This window comes from Serinus canaria, chromosome W (assembly GCF_022539315.1).
Source record: "Serinus canaria isolate serCan28SL12 chromosome W, serCan2020, whole genome shotgun sequence".
In the NCBI taxonomy this organism is placed as follows: Eukaryota; Metazoa; Chordata; class Aves; order Passeriformes; family Fringillidae; genus Serinus; species Serinus canaria.
Window position 1 is genome coordinate 9,327,330 of NC_066342.1, and position 20,829 is coordinate 9,348,158.

Consider the following 20,829-nt stretch of genomic DNA (forward strand, 5'->3'; position numbering starts at 1 on the left):
ACAACCCTTTTCATGAAGAAATTTCTCCTGATGTCCAACTATAATCTCCCCTGGCACAGCTTGAGGCCACATCCTCTTGTCCTGGCACAAGTTGCCTGGGAAAAGAGGCCAACCCTCACCGTGTTACAACCTCCTTTCAGGTAGTTGTAGAGAGCAATAAGGTCTGCCCTGAGCCTCCTTTCCTCCAGGTTAAAAAACCCCAGTTCCCTCAGTCACTCCTCATATGACTTACTCTCTAGACCCTTCAGCAGCTCCATTGCCCTTCTCTGGACTCGCTCCAGCACTTCAATGTCTGTATTGAAGTGAGTGGCCCAAAACTGAACACAGGATTCAAGGTATGGCCTCACCAGTGCTGAGTACAGGGGGACAATTACTGCCCTGGTCCTGCTTCCTGCACTATTTCTGATACAACCAGGATGCCATTGGCCTTCTTGGCCACCTGGGCACACGCTGGCTCACGTTCAGCTGGCTGCCAACCAGCAGCCCCAGGGCCTTTTCAGCCAAACAGCTTTCCAGCCACTCTTCCTCAAGCCTATAGTGCTGCGGGGGGTTGTTGTGATCAAAGTGCAGGACCAAGCACTTGGCTTTGTTGAACTGAATACCATTGGTCTTGGCCCATCAATCCAGCCAGTTCAAATCCCTCTGCAGAGCCTTCCTACCCTCCAGCAGATTAACACTTCCACCCAACTTAGTGTCATCTGCAAACTTACTGAGGGTGCCCTCAATCCAGATCATCAATAAAGATATTAAACAGGACTGGGCCCAATACTGATCCTTGGGCCCGGCCATCCAGCCAGTTCTTAAGCCATCAAGGACTGCACCTGTCCAAGCTGTGGGTTGACAGCTTTTCCAGGAGAATGATGTGGGAGACAGTATCAAAGGCTTTGCTGAAGTCCAAGCAGACACATCCACAGCCTTTTCCTCATCCACTACACAGTTCGCTTTGTCATAAAAGTAGATCAGGCAGGTTAGGCAGGACCTACATTTCCTAAACCCATGGTGGCTGGGCCTGATTCCTTGGTTGTCCAGTATGTACCACGTGATCACACTCAAGATGATCTGCTCCATAACCTTGTTGGATACTGAGGTCAGGCTGACAGGCCTGTACTTACCCGGATGCTCCTTTCAGCCTTTTTTGTAGATGGGCATCACATAGGTTAACCTCCAGTCGTCTGGAACCTCCCTAGTTAGCCAGAACTGATGACAAATAATGAAGAGCATCTTGCTGAGCTCTTCTGCCAGCTCCCTCAGTACCCTTGGATGAATCCCATCTGGCCCCATAGACTTGCGAGTGTCTAAGTGGCTCAGCAGCTCACTAACTACCTCCTCCTGGATTACAGGGGGGCTATTCTGCTCCTTATCCTTGTCTATCAGCTCAGGGGGTCAGTTGTTCTGAGGATAACTGGTCTTACTGTAAGACTGAGGCAAAGAAGGCACCTTTGCCTTTTCCTCATCTTTGGTGACAATGTTTTCCCCTGCATCCAATAAGGAATGGAGATTCTCCCTGGCCCTCCTTTTGTTGTTAATGTATTTGTAAAAATATTTTTTATTATCTTTCATGGCAGTGGCCAGGTTGAGTTCTAGTTGAGCTTTCACCTTTCTAATTTTCTCTCTACATGATCTAACAACATCCTTGTACTCTTCCTGATTTGCCTGCTCCTTCTTCCAAAATCTGGAATTAATTCAAATTAACACAACTAGAGTATTTAAACTAGGGAAGCAAAAGATGGAAGAGAGAATTCAAGTGATAAAGACACAAAGAAATACAGAAACATAGCAGACTCTAAGAAGGTATACTTCAACTGAATACACAAAATCTTAAAATCTAATAATTTAGCAAAAGGATACAAAGAAGTACAACTGACCTAACTTCTGGGCAATTTAAATTATCATAAAATAAACTCTTTCAGTAACTATTCTTATTAACATTATTACCTAAACAAAAAAACTCCTTGAAGAAATTTTGCAGATGACATACCTTTTGTGTCAAACTGAGATCAGGATCCATTTTTATCATTTCCCAGCTGCCATAGCCATATTCGTAGATACCTATTAACAGATTGGAATCATCTTCCTTACTCCAATCTATATCAAAATGAGCTGCCTTGGTGTGGCATGGGATGACATATCTAGTAGAAATAAATTAGAAATATAAATAAGCAAACTTCTCAAACATAGTAAGGGATAGAAGAACATGCCACATATCTGGTAGAAATAAATTAGAAATATAAATAAGCAAACTTCTCAAACATAGTAAGGGATAGAAGAACATGCCACATATCACTGAGATCCTGGTATATTTAGTAAGTAATCCACATAACTATCAGGCTTTCTTACAATTTCTATAAAATATTTATTCAAATCAGTACCAAAACATGTTTTAAAGGAGATCAAGATTAAGATATGAAAAACAGTCATCTATCTGTGGCCATGGACTGAATCAGAACTGGCTAACCATGAAGATAAGCTTAGGATATTACTCAAGTGTAACTGCTAATTGAATAAGCAGATAGTCTAGGGACTATGATACACAAGGTAGTAAGCTAAAAAGTTCATAGGTCTAAACAACTACTAACAATTACCATCTGCTCCATTTTGACAAATATTGCATTCTCTCAGGCAGAGGTGACACAAAGCAGTTCCTCAACAAGTCTGATTTCTAGCCTGGAATAATTAAGAATAACTGAACCCAGTTCCCAATGAATACAGTTCAGAAGCCAAAGCAAATACTGGCTTCTAAGGAGAGGGAAGAAAGAATAAAGAAAGAATGTGGAGCAGATTTCTGCTGCAAGTTCTTAGAGGTAATGGAGTGGCATGGGTGTCCCAGTGTACTCAGTCTGGATTGCTTAAATATATTCATAAAAGCCTTGAATAACTTTCTACATTATAGGTTCCTTTAGGAAGAAAAAAACAATACCTTTTCCTTTCTTCTGGATCTGCAGGAATGGATTTGTGCAATGGTGCCAACTCTTCTTCATGAGAAAAAACTAACTTTGCATTCACCTGCACTCCTGATATTCGGAATGTTGGGCCTTTAACTTTCCCAAATCTACCTCCTTAAAATAAAGGAACAAATTATTAAAATATTTAGCTTTTATGTGTATCTTATAGACAAACATAGAGAAAAAAGAAAGCTTGATGCTATAGCAGCAGACATTCAATTATAGGAAATGAATTTTTCTTAACCAAATGCTTTAATTAAACTCCAGAACCTCAAGGTCTTCCAGTTAATACTAGCAGATTAATTTTAAATTTCACAGTAAAGCAAAACCATATTGCATTCTACTATGACAATTCACTCAGGGAAAGGGGGAAGAAAAACAAAACCAAAAAGTCTTCTTACTAAAATCCTTTTTTCTAAATCACCTAGCATGCTAACATTTTGTTAATGTTTTCCGCTAACACAATTGTTTTGTTATAATCAGAGTGCAAGAATCGTTCATATCTCTTTGACACTTTTTATTCCTCTCCCCCACCCCAAAACACACTTTACCTGCTCTTTCTTGGCCAAAGGAATTGTCCTTTAAAGCCTTAATGCATCCATTATGTACAAGTTCTCCCAGACGCCTAAGGTCTATCTCAGATTTATCAACTAGTTCAGCATCTCTAGCTATAGCATCTAACCTGGAAGAAAACAAATATGTTTTTACAGCTCTAAAACTTTCGTATTATGAATGACTCCTTCAGATTTTGAAATTAGAAAAGTGATCCTGTAAGTTATCATTCATCCACACTTGCTATATAAAATTTTAATGCATGCAGTTAAAAGCAGCTAAAGAAAAGAATACAGAAACTATAAAAAGGGTATTTCACATAAAGGACTATACAACAGGAAATATAAAGGATTCTATTGATGCAGTTTTGAGTTACATTTCAACACATTCTTTTAAATAGAAAAGGAACTATTATTAAGTCAATGGTTTTATTCACTTATCAAACAAAAAAACCTGAATGACTGTCACTAATGCAGAATTAACAGAATAGTAGGTTAAGTATAAAGAAAAAGCAAGCAGTCTTGCAAAATGTAAAGATTTGTCAACTGGCTGTCTACATACATCCCATATATGATGAAAGGAAAAAAAAATAAATTAAATTCATGTCATAGTACAGGCAAAATATTAGGCACACTATTTCCTCTTTAACCTAAGGTTTCTTGGTGTAGTATTTAATTTTAATGGAAACAAGGTACCAAATTGCTATACAAATATAAGCAAATTAGTTTACCTTTCAAGTGGGCCACCAAATTTCTTGTAACTCTTTATAAACCTAATAACAGAAAATAATTTTGCAGTTTAAAAAATGTATGCTTAACTACATTGGTTTTAAAAATGTACGTGTAAAGTCTTAGTACAAGGCTATGTGGACAATGCAAAGAAAATAAGAACTAGAGAGACTAAGATGGCTTACTATATGAAGACAACCCACATTTAAAACTAGAGTTCTATTTGTTTAATAAATTATATAATAGAACAACAGAAGATACAATTTCTTTCAAAAGTTACTTTACTAATTAGTTTCACATGATAAAGAATTCAGCAATGTGATGTGTCTAATCATAAAAGTCAAATGTGGATTTATAGTAATTGAGAATTCAGATACTATGTTAGGTGTTTCATAATAAAGAGAAGCTAGCGGCAATTTTAAGACTTAGGAAAACATAACATGAAAGATAAAGGAATGCAAGCACAAGAATACCCCTGACAAAAGCAGCAAACCATTATATATTAGATAAATGAAAAGGAAACAAGGCTCTAAAGGTTATTTATATAATCAAAAATATTTTATAAGCTGTACAGTATTTAAGAGAAAAATGAATACTTAAATTATAGAAGTAAAGTAGCATTTCACAAACCAAAGTAAAGCAAAACAATTTCTACTCCTTCTCCCAAAGAAGTATTTTTAGCATCAAATATTGTGGGACCAGCTGCACAGATTCACTTATGTACTGGGTTTGCTGAGATAAAGTTAATTTTGTTCAGAGCACCATATCTGCTAGTATGTTTTGGATTTGTGACCAAAGCATTGTTGATAACATGCTAATGTTTCAGCTCTTGCTTAACAGCGTTTTCACAGCATCAAGGCCTTTGCTGTTTCTCATACCACCCCACCAGTGAGTAGGTTGGGGGTGCACAAGAAGTTGAGAGGGGACACAGCTGGGACAGCTGACCCCAACTGACAAAAGGGTTATTCCAGACCATATGGTGCCATGTTTGGCAATAAAAATTGTGTAGAAGAGGGAGACGAAATATTTGGTGTTATGGTATCTGTCTTCCCAAGTAATTGTTACACATGGTGAAGCCCTGCTTTCCAAGAAATGGGTAAATGCTTGCTAGTGGGAAGTGGTGAATGAATTCCTTGTTTTGCTTTTCTTGTGCATGTGGCTTTTGCTTTCCCCATTAAACTGTCTTTATCTCAACCTACAAGTTTTCTCATTTTTACCCTTCTGATTCTCTCCCCAGTCCCTCTGGAGGAGACTAAGCAAGCAGCTGTGTGGTGCTTAGCTGCCTACCGAGGTTAAACCACAACAACATATCAAAATATTTTTTTTTTTTTAGTTTTAAAATGCATCATATAACGTTAACACAAATACAATGGCAAGAAATTTAAAAAAACAAAACTTGCTGAACCTTTTTGTAGAACATTTTTTGAACTCAAGTTATTCCTCACCAAAATAGGTTCAAATTCTGCACATAACAGTTCCTTACATCAGCACCCCAAACTACTCAAGAGTAAATATTTAAATGCCTAGAATAAAAAATTTAAACTAAATAAATGCAAAATAGACTCGTTTGCATATTTTCAAACTCTAAAATGACAAAAAAAAAAAAGTTTTGTCCCTTTAAACATGCATGTCCCTCCACATCTTACCGCCTAATCTCTGCATCATTAAATCCTTTAATATTTTCTCGAGGAATAGTTCGCGGTCTTCCACGTTTTTTTGGTCGTTTTCTTTCTGAGACTGAGTCACTATCAGATCCAGAATATCTTCTCCTCCTACTGTGTTTCCCTTCACTTCCATTAAAGCTGATCTGGAATTTCAGATTAAGTAGTTCAAAGCTACATGACTAAACATTTTATTAATATGTTATCTAGCCTGTCAAAAATGAGGGGGGGGGGGTGTGGGTGCCACAAATGAAAACCACCCAACCCAAAAGTACAAGCCAAAACAACTGCAACAGAAAACCCAAATAATAACAACAACAAGATCAGTTAGTCAGTCAAAACCCAGAGATACCTGTTTTGCACAGTTTCTCATCCTTGGCAGCATATATATTTCTTCAAGTTCTTTTTGTCTTTCTTCCTCTTCTATTCGTCGCCGCTGGACTTCTGGAATGATTTCTTCCCAGTTTCTTAAATTTTGTTCTGGTTTCAACTCAATGTCATCTTCATCCATATTCGAAAAGTTAGCCACCTTAGATATTGAAAAATAAGTATTTTCACCAAATCAATACATCCTTTACTTATACAAAGAGCCAGTAATTAATATATTAGGAAAACTTAGTTCAGAATGACACATTTTATTTATTTGTATATACACAAAATGTACACATATAAAATGCTTCATGAAGGACTGTCTCTAATAAGAATATTTTTCTCCTTTTACAAGTTGAGAACTATAAAACCACTATAAAATGCATACCCGATAGCTGTGATTGTTGTTTAAATTCCTTCAAAACAGAGAGCAAATCTAACTATATGTCAGTTAATATGAAAGTTTAATAATGTAGAACTAACTAAACATTAATAAACTGTAGAAATCACAGTATATTGCAAATGAATGATGAGCATAAAATTTATTTACTACTCTACTGATCTAAAGAAGTCCAGCCTTGATTAAAAAAAAAACCAAACAAAATCCCACCAAACTTAAACAACAAAAAGACCCACAAAAACAAAGGAAAAAATGCCCCAACCAACAAAAATACATCACCATCCACAATTGGACTCACTCAATATTATAAGTATTATCCAGTTAAGCATATCTGGCATTTATATTTACATGGGGGCTGAAAGAAGTCTCTAAAAGTCATTAGCTAAGAAATCCAAATTTCATTGTTTGTTTTCAGAAGTACTACAGGTGCTTAACAGCATAAAGCATTAAATTAAAAACCGCTCTCCCCAGTATGCTAACAATTAAATCAAGGACTAATGTTTTTGTAAATATCTTCCTTATTTTGTTAGCAAACTATATTATGTATTTTACATGCTTGCACTGGAAGTAATTACCCTGTTGTATTGGTTTTGCACAGCCTGGGGTTTTTTTTGGGGGGGGGAGGGGGCCACAGAGGTGGCTTCTGTGAGAAGCTGCTGGAAGCTTCCATCATGTCTGGCAGAGTCAATCCCTGATGGCTCTGAATATGGACATGCTGCTGGCCAAAGCTGGGGCAATTAGAAAGGTTGGTAACACCTCTGGGATAACATATTTAAGACAAAGATCAAAACAAAGGGCACACAGTTTTTCCATCCAGTCAGAGAAGAGGAGGAGGTGAGAACGTGTGAGGGAAAACAACATGGTGACACCAAAGTCAGTGGAGATGGAGGGGGAGGAGGTGCTCCAGGCGCCAAAGCCAAGATCCCTCAGCAGCCTGTGGTGATTACCATGGTGAAGCAGGCTGTCCCCCTGCAGCCCATGGGTCCACGGGGGAATGCAGAGATCCACCCACAGCCTGTGGGGGAGGTGCTCACGCTGGAATGGGTAGATGCATGGAGGTGGCTGTGATCCAGTGGAAGACCCAGTGGAGAGAGAGAGGGCCCCTGCTTCCAGGCTGGAGCAGCCTGTCCTTGGAGGACTGCACCCTGTGGAAGAGTGACCCACGTCATGGCAGTTTTGGGAGGACTGTGTGCCCGTGGGGGGGAATTCACATTGCAGCAAGTGTGGTAGGACTGCTGCTTGTGAGAGTGGACCCATGCCAGAGAAGTTAACAGAGAACTGTCTCCTGTGGAGGGACCCCATAGTCTCACAGGGAAGGACTCCTCTCCCAGAGTAGTGGAAGAAAATTTCAGGTGATGAACTGACCAAATCCCCCATGCCCTGTCTCTCTGCGCTGTCAGTGGGAAGGAAGAAGGGGCTGAGGGGAAAAAGGTGTTTTAAGGGCTTATTTTACTTCTCATTATCCTCCTCTGATTCTGTTAGTAATAAATTTACTTTGCAACCTTGAGCCTGTTTTGCCCTTGAAGTGTTTTCTCCCGGTCCTTAGCGCAACTCATGAACCCTTCGTTAATTTTTTTTTCTCTCCTCTACCCAGCTGTAGCAGGGAAGGGTGAGCAAGCAACCCTTGTGGGTGCCTGGCACTGGGCCAGTGTCAAACCACAACACCTGTATAGGTGAATAGACATTGCATGCCAAAGAGCTAACTTAGTGTTTCACATATTTCACAGAATCACAGAATATGCTGAGTTAGAAGGGACCCACAGGGACCAAAGTCCAACTCCTGGCTCTGCACAGGACACCCCCAAGAGTCATACCATGTGCCTGAGAGCATTGTCCAAACATTTGAACTCAGACAGGCATGGTGCTGTGACCACTTCCCTGGGGAGCCTGTTCCAGTGCCCAACCACCCTCTGGGCAAAAAACCTTTTTCTTATACCCAACCTAAACCTCCTCTGACTTAGCTCCATGCTGTTTCCTCAAGTCCTGTCACTGGTCACCAGGGAGAAGAGATCAGTGCCTGCCCCTCCACGTCCCTTCATGAGGATGTTGTAGACTTCAATGGGGTCTCCCATCAGTGTCCTCTTTTCCAGGCTGAACAAGCCAAGTGACCTCAGCCGCTCCTCATAAGGTTTCCCCTCAAGGCCCTTCACCATCCTTGTGGCCCTCCTTTGGATGCTCTCTAACAGCTTAATGTCTTTTTTATATTGTGGCACCCAAAATTGCACACAATACTCAAGGTGAGGCCGCAGCAGTGCAGAGCAGAGAGGGAAAATCACCTCCTTTGCCAGGCTGGCGATGCTGGGCCTGATTCCCCCCAGGACACAGTTGGCCCTCCTGGCTGCCAGGGCACTGTTGACTCATATTCAACTTGCTGTCAACCAGGACAGCCAGGTCCCTTTCCATGGTGCTGCTTTCCAGCCTCTCATTCCTCAGTCTGTCCATACATCCAGGGTTGCTCCATCCCAAGTGCAGAATCTGGCACTTGCCCTTGTTAAACTTCATATGGTTGATGATTGCCCATTTCTCTAATTTCTTGAGGTCTCTCTGCAGGGCCTCTCTGCCTTTGAGGGGGTCAACATCTCCTCCCAATTTTGTATCATCTGCAAATTTACTTTGTATCCCTTCAAGTCCTGTATTCAAGTAATTTATGAAGATGTTGAACAGCACAGGGCCTAAGATGGAGCCCTGTGGAACCCCACTAGTGGCAGGTTGCCAATCTGATGTCACCCCATTCACTATAACCCTTTTTGCCCAACCCATGAGCCAGTTGCTCACCCATCACATGATGTGTGAATGATGTAAGCATGAAGGAATGATAAATAGGTAAAGAAGAACAAAACATAGCATTAATAAAGGAAAGTATAATTAAGGAAAGAGGGAGGGAACAGAGCAATACCTTGAACTGTGAAAGCAACTCATCTCCTACAGTCAGTGGACCTGGTTCATTTTCTCGAGTTTCAGCCCTCTTCAGGATTTCATCTATATCCATTTCCTGAAACAGAAGTTTCTCTTTACAACAAAACAATTCATATGTTTCTCTGTCTACCAAGTGTAGATGCACTGTTCCATTTACCTGAGGCTCCTCTTCTTCCCCTTCAGGTTCTTTAAAAAGTTCCTCAGCACCGAACTTCAAAATTGCTGATAACTCTTCCTTATTAAAAGGTGTTGAGCTGAAATACAGAAAGTTTCACATAAACACTTTATCTTAGTGAACAGTTTCAATTTACTATAACCACGAGTCAAATTTCCTTTTGTCCTTAATAAAAACTAGTTTTAATATGCAAAAAAAAAAAAAAAATACATGGACAATATACTTTTCAGTCTTTACTTACATAACTCCTTACCACATAATTTTTGCCTTTTATTAACCAAGTGAAATGACTTGAATTTTTACTCAAAAAGTCAAGTATACTTAAGCATAAGGTAATATGAAAGAATAAACAAATATACCTGGAGGGAGTAGAGCCTGTATGTAGTACAGTTTTCCCTGTAGTGTCCATTCTCTGAATTACTAAGTGATCTAACACCATCTTTTTCTTAGCTCTTTCAAGAATGTCTTCTTCTACTGATGCTTTTGTGACTAGCCGATAAATATTAACCTATGTATATTACAAAAAAGGTTTTATTTGCCCACTCACAAATTACCCATGAAAAAATACACAGATGAAGTTAACAAAAAACCCTTGAGCAACAACAGGGAGAAATAGAAGCCATGATTACAAATCTAAATCTTATTAAACTAGTATTGCATATATGAAACCAGTCAATCATGTTATCACAGTCTCTATAGAAATTATATTTTTAAAAAAATCTTAGACCTCTCCTCTAAGTTTCTATGATTAAGCACAAGCATGGCCACAAGGAAATGTGTTATGTCTGATTACTACTTGAAGTATTCTGCAAGAAACCCAAAGAGAAGTATAAAGTATTAAACAAAGCAAAATGGATGTGCCTTAAGTACAGCAGTTACTTTCTAGAATGATAGAATGCCAATGAACATGAGACAAGTCCGCAACTTCTCCTACCCATTCATATACTACAGCTGCTGTGCTATCTCTCTGTATAGGGAGATTAAAAAAAATATTTAAAAGGTAAATCATTAATATTAACATTTTTAGATATTTTCAGCAAGTATTAGTTATTCTCAAAATACATGAGGACTGTGATGGGCCAGACAGACAGCTTATGGCTAACATACTGCATTCTTCCTTCAGGTTTGGTACCTAAAAGAGAAGCGCATGTACCTGTTTCTTCTGTCCAATCCTATGAGCTCTAGCCTGTGCCTGCAGATCATTCTGTGGATTCCAATCAGAATCAAATATAACTACAGTGTCAGCAGATGCTAAGTTTATACCTAATCCTCCAGCTCTGGTAGACAGCAAAAAGCAGAAGTCCTGAAATTATAAAAGAAAAAATACCTTTATATATATTAGCTATTATATTCCTTTAAAGAACCAATATGACACTTCTTTATATGCTCTGTGGAGCAGACTATGAACTCATATATTTCTTTATCATAAACATTTGTTAGACTTGTAATACAAGAAGTTGTTTGTCATGTCTAGCCAGTGGATTGCTATTTGAATAGAATAGACTGGACTATTTTGGTTGGAAGAGACTGACAACCACGATCCAGTCCAACTGCCTGACCACTTCAGGGCTGACCAAAAGTTAAAGCATGTTATTAAGGGCAGTGTCCAAATGCCTCTTGAAGACTGACAGGCTTGGGGCATCAACCACCTCTCTAGGAAGCCTGTTCCAGTGTCTGACCACCCCCTCAGTAAAGAAATGCTTCCTATTGTCAACTCTGAACCTCCCCTGCCCCAGCTTTGAACCACTCCCATGCATCCTGTCACTGGATTTTAGGGAGAAGAGCTCAGCACCTCCCTCTCCACTTCCCCTCCCCAGGAAGCTCTAGAGAGCCATGAGGTCACCCCTCAGCTTCTTTTTCTCCAAACTAGACAAACCCAGTGTCCTTAGCTGCTCCTCACAGGACATTCCTTCCAGCCCTTTCACCAGCTTGGTTGCCCTTCTCTGGATACATTCAAGGACTTTCTCATCCTTCTTAAGTTGTGGGGCCCACAACTGCACACAGTACTCAAGGTGAGGCCACATCAGCAGTGAATACAGCAGGATCATCGCCTCTTTTGATGAACTGGTTCTACTGTGTTTGATGCCCCTCAGGATGGGGTTTGCTCTCTTGGCTGCCAGGGTTCACTGTTGACTTATACTGAGCCTGCTGCTGACCAGCACCCCCAGATCCCTTTCTGCAGGGCTGCTTTTCACACACTCCTCTCCCAATCAATACTTGTGCCCAGCATGACTCTATCCCAGGTACAGGATCTGGCACTTGGACTTGTTAAATTTCATGCCACTGATGGTTGCCCAATGCTCCAACCTATCTAGATCCCTCTGCAAGGCCTATTGTCCCTCAAGAGAGCCAACAGCCCCTCTCAGTTTGGTATCATCAGCAAACTTGCTAATGGTGCATTCAACTCCTGCATCCAGATCATTGATAAAAATATTGAACAGGACTGACTGGCTTTAAAATTGAACCCTGAGGGATACCACTAGTGAATAGTCACCAGGCAGATGTAGCTCCATTCACTACAAACCTTTGAGCGCTGCCCTTCCATCAGTTCTTCACCCAGCACACCATGAACCTGCTCATCCCACAGTTGGACAACTTGTCCAGAAGGATGCTGTGAGGGACAGTATCAATGGCCTTCATCTTCAACAAGTATCAGTCCACTGTTTTCTTTAGACCAACTAATATTTTTTATAGGCAGTTAAGCACCACGCAGCCACACAATCACTTCTTGCCCACACCCCCAGTGGGACGGGGAAGAAGAAAGGAAGACTGAAAGCAGGGAAACTTGGGGGTCAAGATAAAAATTGTTTAATAATCAAAGGAGAAGTGGAAAAAGAGAGAAAGAAAACAAAACAGAACAAGTGATGCAAATGTAATCTCTCGCCACCTTCCCTTAGGCAGGACTGATGCCTGGCCAATTCCCAAGCAAAAGATGGCTAATCTCCTTAAACCCCTTCCTCTACCTTTTTTTATTGCTGAGCATGATGTTATAAGGCATGGAATCTCTCTAGTTAGTTCAGGCCATATGCCTGGTTATGTCCCCTCCCAACCTCTTGTGCACCACCCAATCTATTCACTGGAAGAGCAGAGCGAGAAACAGAGAAGGCCTTGATACTATGTAAGCAATGTTCAGCAACAGCTAACACACTGGTGTGTTATTAGCATTGTTTACATCACAAATCTAAAACACAGCACCATATGAGCTGCTATGAAGACAATTAACTCCAGTCCAGCCAGAACTTGTATAAGTAGAAAGCAAACTGATATCAACTTCTCTTGTAAACAGGTATCGGCTTCTCCATGGTTTAAAGGAAGCAGCACTCTAGAAGATGAACAAAAGCCACTTGGGGAGAAAAAACCCAAGCAAAACACTGCCAAAAAATACACCACCACCCCTTATTGTTAAAGCCTCATGTGTGCCCAAGTTAATCTGTTTTTTTGTAAAGAACACTGAAGTGTTCTGCTGGGGTCAATGCTCTTCAACATATTCATAAAGAATATGAAAATAAGATGAGTAATGAGGTGACAAAGTTTGCAGATGATATGGAGTTATTCAGGGTCAACTACAAGGGACTACAGAAGGATCTTATGAGAAAGGCAATAAAAACCATATGAAACTAAAGATAAATAGGAAATGAATTTGAGTTTTAAGTACAGTCAAAGCTAATAGAAGCCATTTCTGCTAAGGAATGAGTCCTTGGAGTTGTAAATATTTCCATGAATACTTTAACTCAGTATTAGCAAAAAAAAAAAAAAAAAAAAAAAGAAAAAAAGAGAAAAAGCATGAAATTTATTATTAGGAAAGAAATAGAGAATAAAACAGGTAACAATTTTATTGCTGCACAACTCCATAGTTTGTCTTCATTCTTGAATACCATGAGAAATTTGGATCCCCCTTCATCTTAAAAACTGTACAGTACAACTACAAGGATTCCAGAAAAAGGCAAATATGTCTGTACTAGAAATTTAAAACAGAACTAACTTCTGTATTTAAAAAATATCTGAAGTTTATGTCATGAAATGAAGTCCTTCCTCCTCAACCATAACAGAAACATAAGTTCAGCAGCAACTGACAAATGCTATGCTTCTCTTACTGAAAAACCCTGTCAGTATAGGACAAAAGACCTAAGATTATCAAAGGTATGGAATAGCTTCCATAATAGGAAACCTAAATGAACCAGGAATCTTAAGTGGTACACAAACAATGGTTAGAAATCAGTTCTTCAGTTTCTTCCACGGCAAGAATATAAGAGGCAACAAATGAAGATAACAGAAGCCAGATTTAAAGCTATTCAAAATATTTTTTTCTTTATGCAAGGATATACACAACTTAATTCTGCCCATTGCTTAAGTAGGTATTCGATGTCAAAAACCTGTGGTAAAGTTCAGTGCTTCGATAAAAATTGAAGGATTAAGTCCTACACAACAAATTAAATTCTTCAGTTTCTAAATAGCACTTAAAATTACTTTGCTAAAGAGCACTGACAAAAACCTAAAAATATAACTATGTAGTTATATTAGTTATAAACACCATTTTCATAAATTCTGTGTTTCCTATTGAACCTCCTCTTAGCTTTTTAAAGTTTTTTTGTTTGTTTGTTTTTTAGGTGGTTGAATTTGGGGTTTGTTTTTATTTTTTTTCTTGTTGCATGGGTTGTAAACCTTATAGTCTCTGCAACAGCAATGGAATTTCAACCTAATACATCCCTCACTTTATAGTATCTTCAGTTTTTGTGCGACAATTGTTATATTTCCTAGAAGAAAAAAAAAACTGAGTAGATTAAAAAAAACAACAACCACCCACTTATACCATACCTCTGAGCCTTCTGCATTAAAATGATCCAAGGCTTGTTTCCTCAATTCCCCTTTTATTGATCCATCAAGTCTCTAAAGAGATTGAATGATACAGTTAAAAAGGAATTCCTAGTATAGTCTATCCGGAGCAACTTGAATTCTCAATTGCCAAACCAATTGAGTGGGGGGATATAAGAATAATGTAACACTTCCAATAATCAGTTTAATTTCAAAATACTATTAGGCATATAGGAATTGCTAGTCTTTTACTGTACAGAAAAATTAAACTTTCATAAATCTTTTTACAAAAAAGGACACTTTAAAAAATATAAAATGGTAAAAATCAAGGCTTCTTGACTACTACCAGCAAAATTCTTACCTGAAAGGGAAACTGACGATACTTCAAATACTCTGCTAGGATGTCTAGCATCCTCACCATCTGAGAGAAAATCAGTACTCTGTTGCCACGTTCTCGTAGGCGAATCAGTAGCTTGTCAAGAAGGATTAGTTTTCCACTGCTACGTATCAAATGCTACAAGACAAGAAAGCATGTATCGCAAAGTAAGTTCACCTCAACGGTAACATACACTGCAGATGGTTAGACACTCATTAACTGAACATGAAAGTTGTATAAGCATTTAGTCAGTCCTGATCTTGTAAAAACTCATTATAAAAGCTTTAAGTGCTCTAACTGAAATCAACAGGGCTACTGACTAGCATGTTTTTCAAATAAATGTATTTCTCAGCTCTGGCTCATAAAACAGCATCTTAACATTTCATTAAAATGTTAGGCAAATATACTGTGCTATGAGTTAGAGCAGTTACCCTGCAGACTCAAATTCTCTTCCACCAAATAAACAACAAGATTACCTGACTACCTTAGCACTACTTGCTCCTCACCTTCTGTCTTTTGAATAGACCTAAGCATTGCTACTTGATCCTCTAAGTATTTTTAAACAATGCCTAATCAGTCAAGCTTTTCTGACTAGATAAAAGTGAGAGGAATCCTGTTAATAGAAGTCAACATGCTTCAGCTGGGTTATGATGTTCAACCTTCTCAGCTGCAGTTGAAACAATTAGAACAGAAACTCAGGTGGCATGCTGAATTTAATGTTGAAATCATTAGGCCTCTAGCTGAAGAGGCTCAGGATAGAATTTTGGGAAATAAAAAATTGGGAGTTAGGTGCTTTTATTCTTTATGCCAGAAATGAGAAGGATGTATCATTCATAATTAGAGCTAACAAAGTTTAATCAGATGAGCCAAGGAAATCATTGTTGCAAGTAGGCAATTACTAGCAATAATGGCTGAACATTTCTGATGAGATTAATTATAAATTTGAGTAGTTAGAGTATGCCAAGTTGCAAACATCCTTTAGCTTTGAAAAGCATTTTATAATATAAAATAGCTTGTGCAGTGACAACTTGTGATTTCAATCAAGTAGTTTTGGGAAAGTTTTTACATTACAAACTTCAAAGTTTACAGAAAAAAAACCTTGATCTTTCGAAACATTTATGGTGTTATAAACTGCATCAATTATAACAGTCCTTTTATTTGTTGCTGTGGTTCTCAACAGTTTTAGTACACAGATTAGTTAACCTTAACAAAAAACCCAAACTATAAACCCACAACGTAATCACAGACCATCTTTGGTAGTGATGCTACAACTGCTTTCATTTCTAACAACAAACAAGTAGACTAAGCTTAAAGAGATTCAGCAGATTACTTTCTGCTTTCACATGGATTGTTGGTGTACCAATGCCAGTCATATACATTTGCATTTATATTCAATTTACCTGTTTATTTAACTGTTTTATTTTATTCTGGGTTTAAAATAGGTCTTCAGTTTATTTAGTCTGAAAATGCAGACTATTTCAAATTATTTCCTTTTTATTTTGATCATAATTCAAGCCAAGGATATTCTATTTAGTATTGATCTCTCAATTATTCAGTTCCAGTTAAGAAACAAACAGAAAGGTAATCAATTCACTTACCTGTAAAACCCAGGATGCACATTTGATAGAGAACTCGGTCTTTCTTAACATAATTTAATAGGAACAAATAAATTGACAGAACATTATACAATCATTGCATGCATATTAGAGATATAAAATTACTTAACTTTTTTTTTTTAAAGGTATTACCTGTAAGGCTTCCTGTTTATTATAGAATTCATTATCATCTGGTGGTTTAATGAGGTAGCAATGGTTACAGCACTTCTTGAGTTCCATCATAATGTTCAAAAAGCCCGAGGTACTGCCTTTTGAACCTTTACTGAGGGCTTTATAATTCCTGGTTAAAATCCACCTATGATACAGAATGTGCACAATGGAAGTAATTTCAAAAAATTTGTGGAAATATGAAGGATGTAAGGTCTCAAAATATCAGTCAAAACTGCATTATGAAAACTATTACACTTCAGTAATTTTTATATAGAGATATCATTAAAATAGCAGGAATTAAAAAGTGTCATTACTTACTTGTAATATTGCTTCTGCAATGCACTCATTTCCATCCTCAAAATTTGTTCAACCTTAGCAGGTAAAGACTTTTCTACATCTTTTTTAACTCTTCTGAGTAAAAATGGTTCAAGTTCTTTGTGAAGACTTGCATAACCGAACTCTCTCCCTTTGCCATGCTCCTCTTCAAAATCTTCCCAGGAAGAAAACCTTCAACATAGAAAGAATAAAGGTAAAATGATGACATACCATGAACACAGACACACAAAGACCATAAATATACCATGTGCACAAACACAAATAGACTTCTTCACTACTGCCCTCTGTTTTATTTAATAAGTTTCTGAATTTGCATCTCACAAGAAATTCCAAATATTTTGTCAGCAAATAGGAGAATGGAAATTAACAAACTTTTGCAGAATGAAAATTCAAAACAAAGTCCTGAATTTTAATTTCTTCAGTGAAAACACAACATTTTACTTTTCTGCATGGAAACACAGGTAAAAGGATATAGAAATTCAATTTTATTTCTCACGAGCAGCATGAAAATTAGTTGTATAGCTGGAGGAAGTGCAAGAGAGTAGACCACATACCTTATGCAGCTTGTATGGACTAGCTGAAATGTGATTATCCTCTGGTATGTGCTAACAGACTAAGAGAATGCACTTTGTGATCAAATGAAGAATAGGTGCCAGACAACAAACTTAGTGGCTTTGTTTGTAAGGTTCTGAAGAAGTCAATGCAATGCATAGCACCAAAATTAATTGGAGCTACAATGCTTTGTATTTACAAGATATTTGAATGGAAGATGTGCTCTTATTTATTCCAAATATAAACAGAGGTCAGTATAGAATAATGTCAACCTATTCTATGCAAATTGTAAGGGGAAATTGGCTGCCTGAATCATAGAATCATGGAATGTCCTGAGTTGGAAGAGACCCACAAAGATAATCAAAGTCCAACTCCTGGCCTTGCACAGGACTACCCCAAGAATCACACTATGTGCCTGAATAAATTACTGGATATTGGCCATTGAGGTTTACATTCATGGTACTAACACAGAAAAGATGACATCCTCAGCTCCATTCTATTTCCCTACAGCAAATCCATATGATTTTCCTTTTAAATTAAGATGAAGCAGGTTTTCAAGGTTTTGAGCCATACATCAATCCATCCTTTTTCTGAACTGCCAAAACAGAAAAAGTGACAGCTGCTACCAAACAATTTATCCAGAGCAGCAAGAAAAATATGTGCATCTATTTTATAAAAAATATTAAAACTATTTCACAATGCAATTCTTTATTGATTCTCCAATCACTACAATACCCCCCAAGACCAACAAAACCCCCCCATCACATTTCTTACTTTTCTGGCATGATGAAGTGCAGCAAAGACCAAAGCTCTTTAAGGGAGTTTTGCAGAGGGGTTCCAGTAATAAGAAGACGATGATTAGACTTAAAGTCTATTAAAGTCTTGTACAGAAGGGAATCATCATTTTTTAAACGATGAGCTTCATCAACTCCTATAAATACCCAATTCAGACCACCAAGGAATGACTTCAAGAAATTGGGGAGAGGGAAAGACATTATACAAGTTAATATATTATGCAATGTCTGACATTTTACATGAGGTTATATATACACCATCATTCCTTTTAATAGAAAGGACACCTATATGTTTTTGATATTATTTAGGGGTTTTATGTTTGCTAGATCAACAAAAGGCTATGCAGGCATCCCAACATTAAAAAGAAAGTATAAACCAAGTTTATACTTAGGATGAGGAAGAAGACAAAAAGCTGATCTTAACATTTTCAACTGACAAAAAATCCCAGCATAAATCCACTACTGACTCTCTTCTTTTCAGCATGTACAAATTAAATAGAAAGTCAGCAAGCAGAATTTTTTATTATAATTATCATATGCTGTTAGGATTAACAATAATTTTATATGCTACCATCAGGAAGAGAGTAGTAATATAAATATATGTAATACTGCACACACAAATACAAAAAAAAAAACCCATGAAATTTCAGAGTTGTGAATCACAGGTGTTTGGAGCTATGGCTTGGTTTGTTTTTTCAATTCCTGGATGACTAACAGGAAAGTAGAGATTTTGAGATGCAAAGAAATTACTACAGCAATGTTGTTGCCAGATGAAGAATTGCTTGCAGCTGGTGGGTTAATACAATCCTAATTCTTCAAAAAACTTGGCCTATGGAACCACACAATGCTTATTCTGTAGGAAGAAGAGCTGGAAAGCAACCAGCCCAGTTGTGCCAACTTTTACTAGTTCACCAGGCGGTCAGGTAGGACAGAGAGCCCCAAAACAGAACACATGCATAAAGGGGAGGGAACATATGTTAATGACTTCAGGGAAATGATTATCATATGTATGTTTCTTCTGGGAAAACCTATGAATATGTATGTAAAATATAGCATATAAACAGGAAATTTCCTGTACTAAGCATGTATTTCAGAGGAGATATCCCCTCATGCATTCAGCCAAATAAAGAATGTCTGCTTCTTCATGCTACATTGCTGTTATGTAGTTTTATTTTTACAGATTTTGGTAACAATGTGAAGCACAAGCAAATTGAAAAAAAAAAGTTTTACCCACTTGATATGTGGGCTAACGGAGGGGGCAGAAAGTCTAACCGCACATACATAAAATCTAAAAGTGCTTAAAGAAAACAACGTTCATACTTCCAAGAGTAAAGCTGTCATACTCCCCAATCCATTTAACAGCCCAGAACCTAAATATGTGCCAACTCTACGGGAATTTTACATTGTAAAAATTATTTGTATCTCCCTGAAGAAGTAAGGGTCATTACCTTATCCTTCAACAAAATTTCATAAGTTGTTAGAAGTATATTAAATTTTAATCGCTTGGTCTGTGGATGCATCCATTCATGAGTTCTTATCTAGAAGAAGAATCAAGCAAACTATAAGCTAGAGAAAAATGGTCTTGTTGATCAGGATGACTTCAGGTACTATAGCAATATAGATGTTAAGTGACATACAAGAATCTGATCACGATCAAGGAACATAACAAGCGAAGAAGCTTTTTTTCCTAAAGTTCTTAAACAGTGGTGGTGGGGTGTTTGTTAGCTTTTGTTTGGTTGGGGTTTTTTGTGGATTTCTTTGTGTGTTTTGGGTTTTTTGTTTGGGTTTCTTTTTGTTTGCAAACTTTAATGGATAAGGTTCCTTATAGTCTTCCTTTCAGGAAACAAATTAAGATTATGTCTGTTTGGCTTAAATATTTATTTTATGCACCTAAATAATTGCATGACAAAAGACAATTTATTTTCAAATCCAAGGTTGCATTTTTAATCCTTTTGATTATTAAGCAAGAATGAATTTTTAAATATTCATATCAGATCAAAATTTATACTTTTAATTTGCATTTTAACCACATGCAATGTTTCAAATAATTATTTGCTCATTCCGAATCAAAATATTGGATATTAGTATAAGAAAGGAACATGAAGTGAGTCTTATTACCACTAATCTTTCCAATGATACAAAGAAAATACTCACCATATTTCTGCTAGTTATATCTCCTAAGTAAACCACAGCATTCATCTGAGGAGCCCAAGTTTGAATCTCTCTTTGCCAAGATGTCAAGGTAGAAAGTGGCACGACTAGCAAGAAAGGCCCATACAGTTGATGTTCGTGAAACAGGTAGTTCAGAAAAGAAATTGTTTGTATTGTTTTACCCAGACCCATTTCATCTGCAAGAATACAACTATTTCCTCTAAAAACAAACAAACAAACAAACAAAATTTATAAATGCTTTCAAGTTAAAACCAGCAAGACTAATTTAAGACTACTTA

The 20,829-nt window shown here is 37.7% G+C and overlaps 1 protein-coding gene across 1 annotated transcript in view; it reads right to left on the reverse strand.

Annotated features, from left to right (window-relative positions):
• Positions 1-20,829, reverse strand: part of LOC103823411 (chromodomain-helicase-DNA-binding protein 1) — a 47,379-nt gene that overhangs the window by 12,753 nt on the left and 13,797 nt on the right. Inside the window, 18 exon segments of the mRNA XM_050986317.1 lie at positions 1,979-2,129; positions 2,918-3,056; positions 3,494-3,624; positions 4,225-4,266; positions 5,869-6,029; positions 6,236-6,412; positions 9,549-9,644; positions 9,726-9,822; positions 10,103-10,251; positions 10,897-11,046; positions 14,559-14,630; positions 14,917-15,069; positions 16,530-16,568; positions 16,680-16,842; positions 17,016-17,204; positions 18,360-18,550; positions 19,828-19,917; positions 20,534-20,750. Coding sequence (XP_050842274.1) covers positions 1,979-2,129; positions 2,918-3,056; positions 3,494-3,624; positions 4,225-4,266; positions 5,869-6,029; positions 6,236-6,412; positions 9,549-9,644; positions 9,726-9,822; positions 10,103-10,251; positions 10,897-11,046; positions 14,559-14,630; positions 14,917-15,069; positions 16,530-16,568; positions 16,680-16,842; positions 17,016-17,204; positions 18,360-18,550; positions 19,828-19,917; positions 20,534-20,750 — 2,407 coding nt within the window.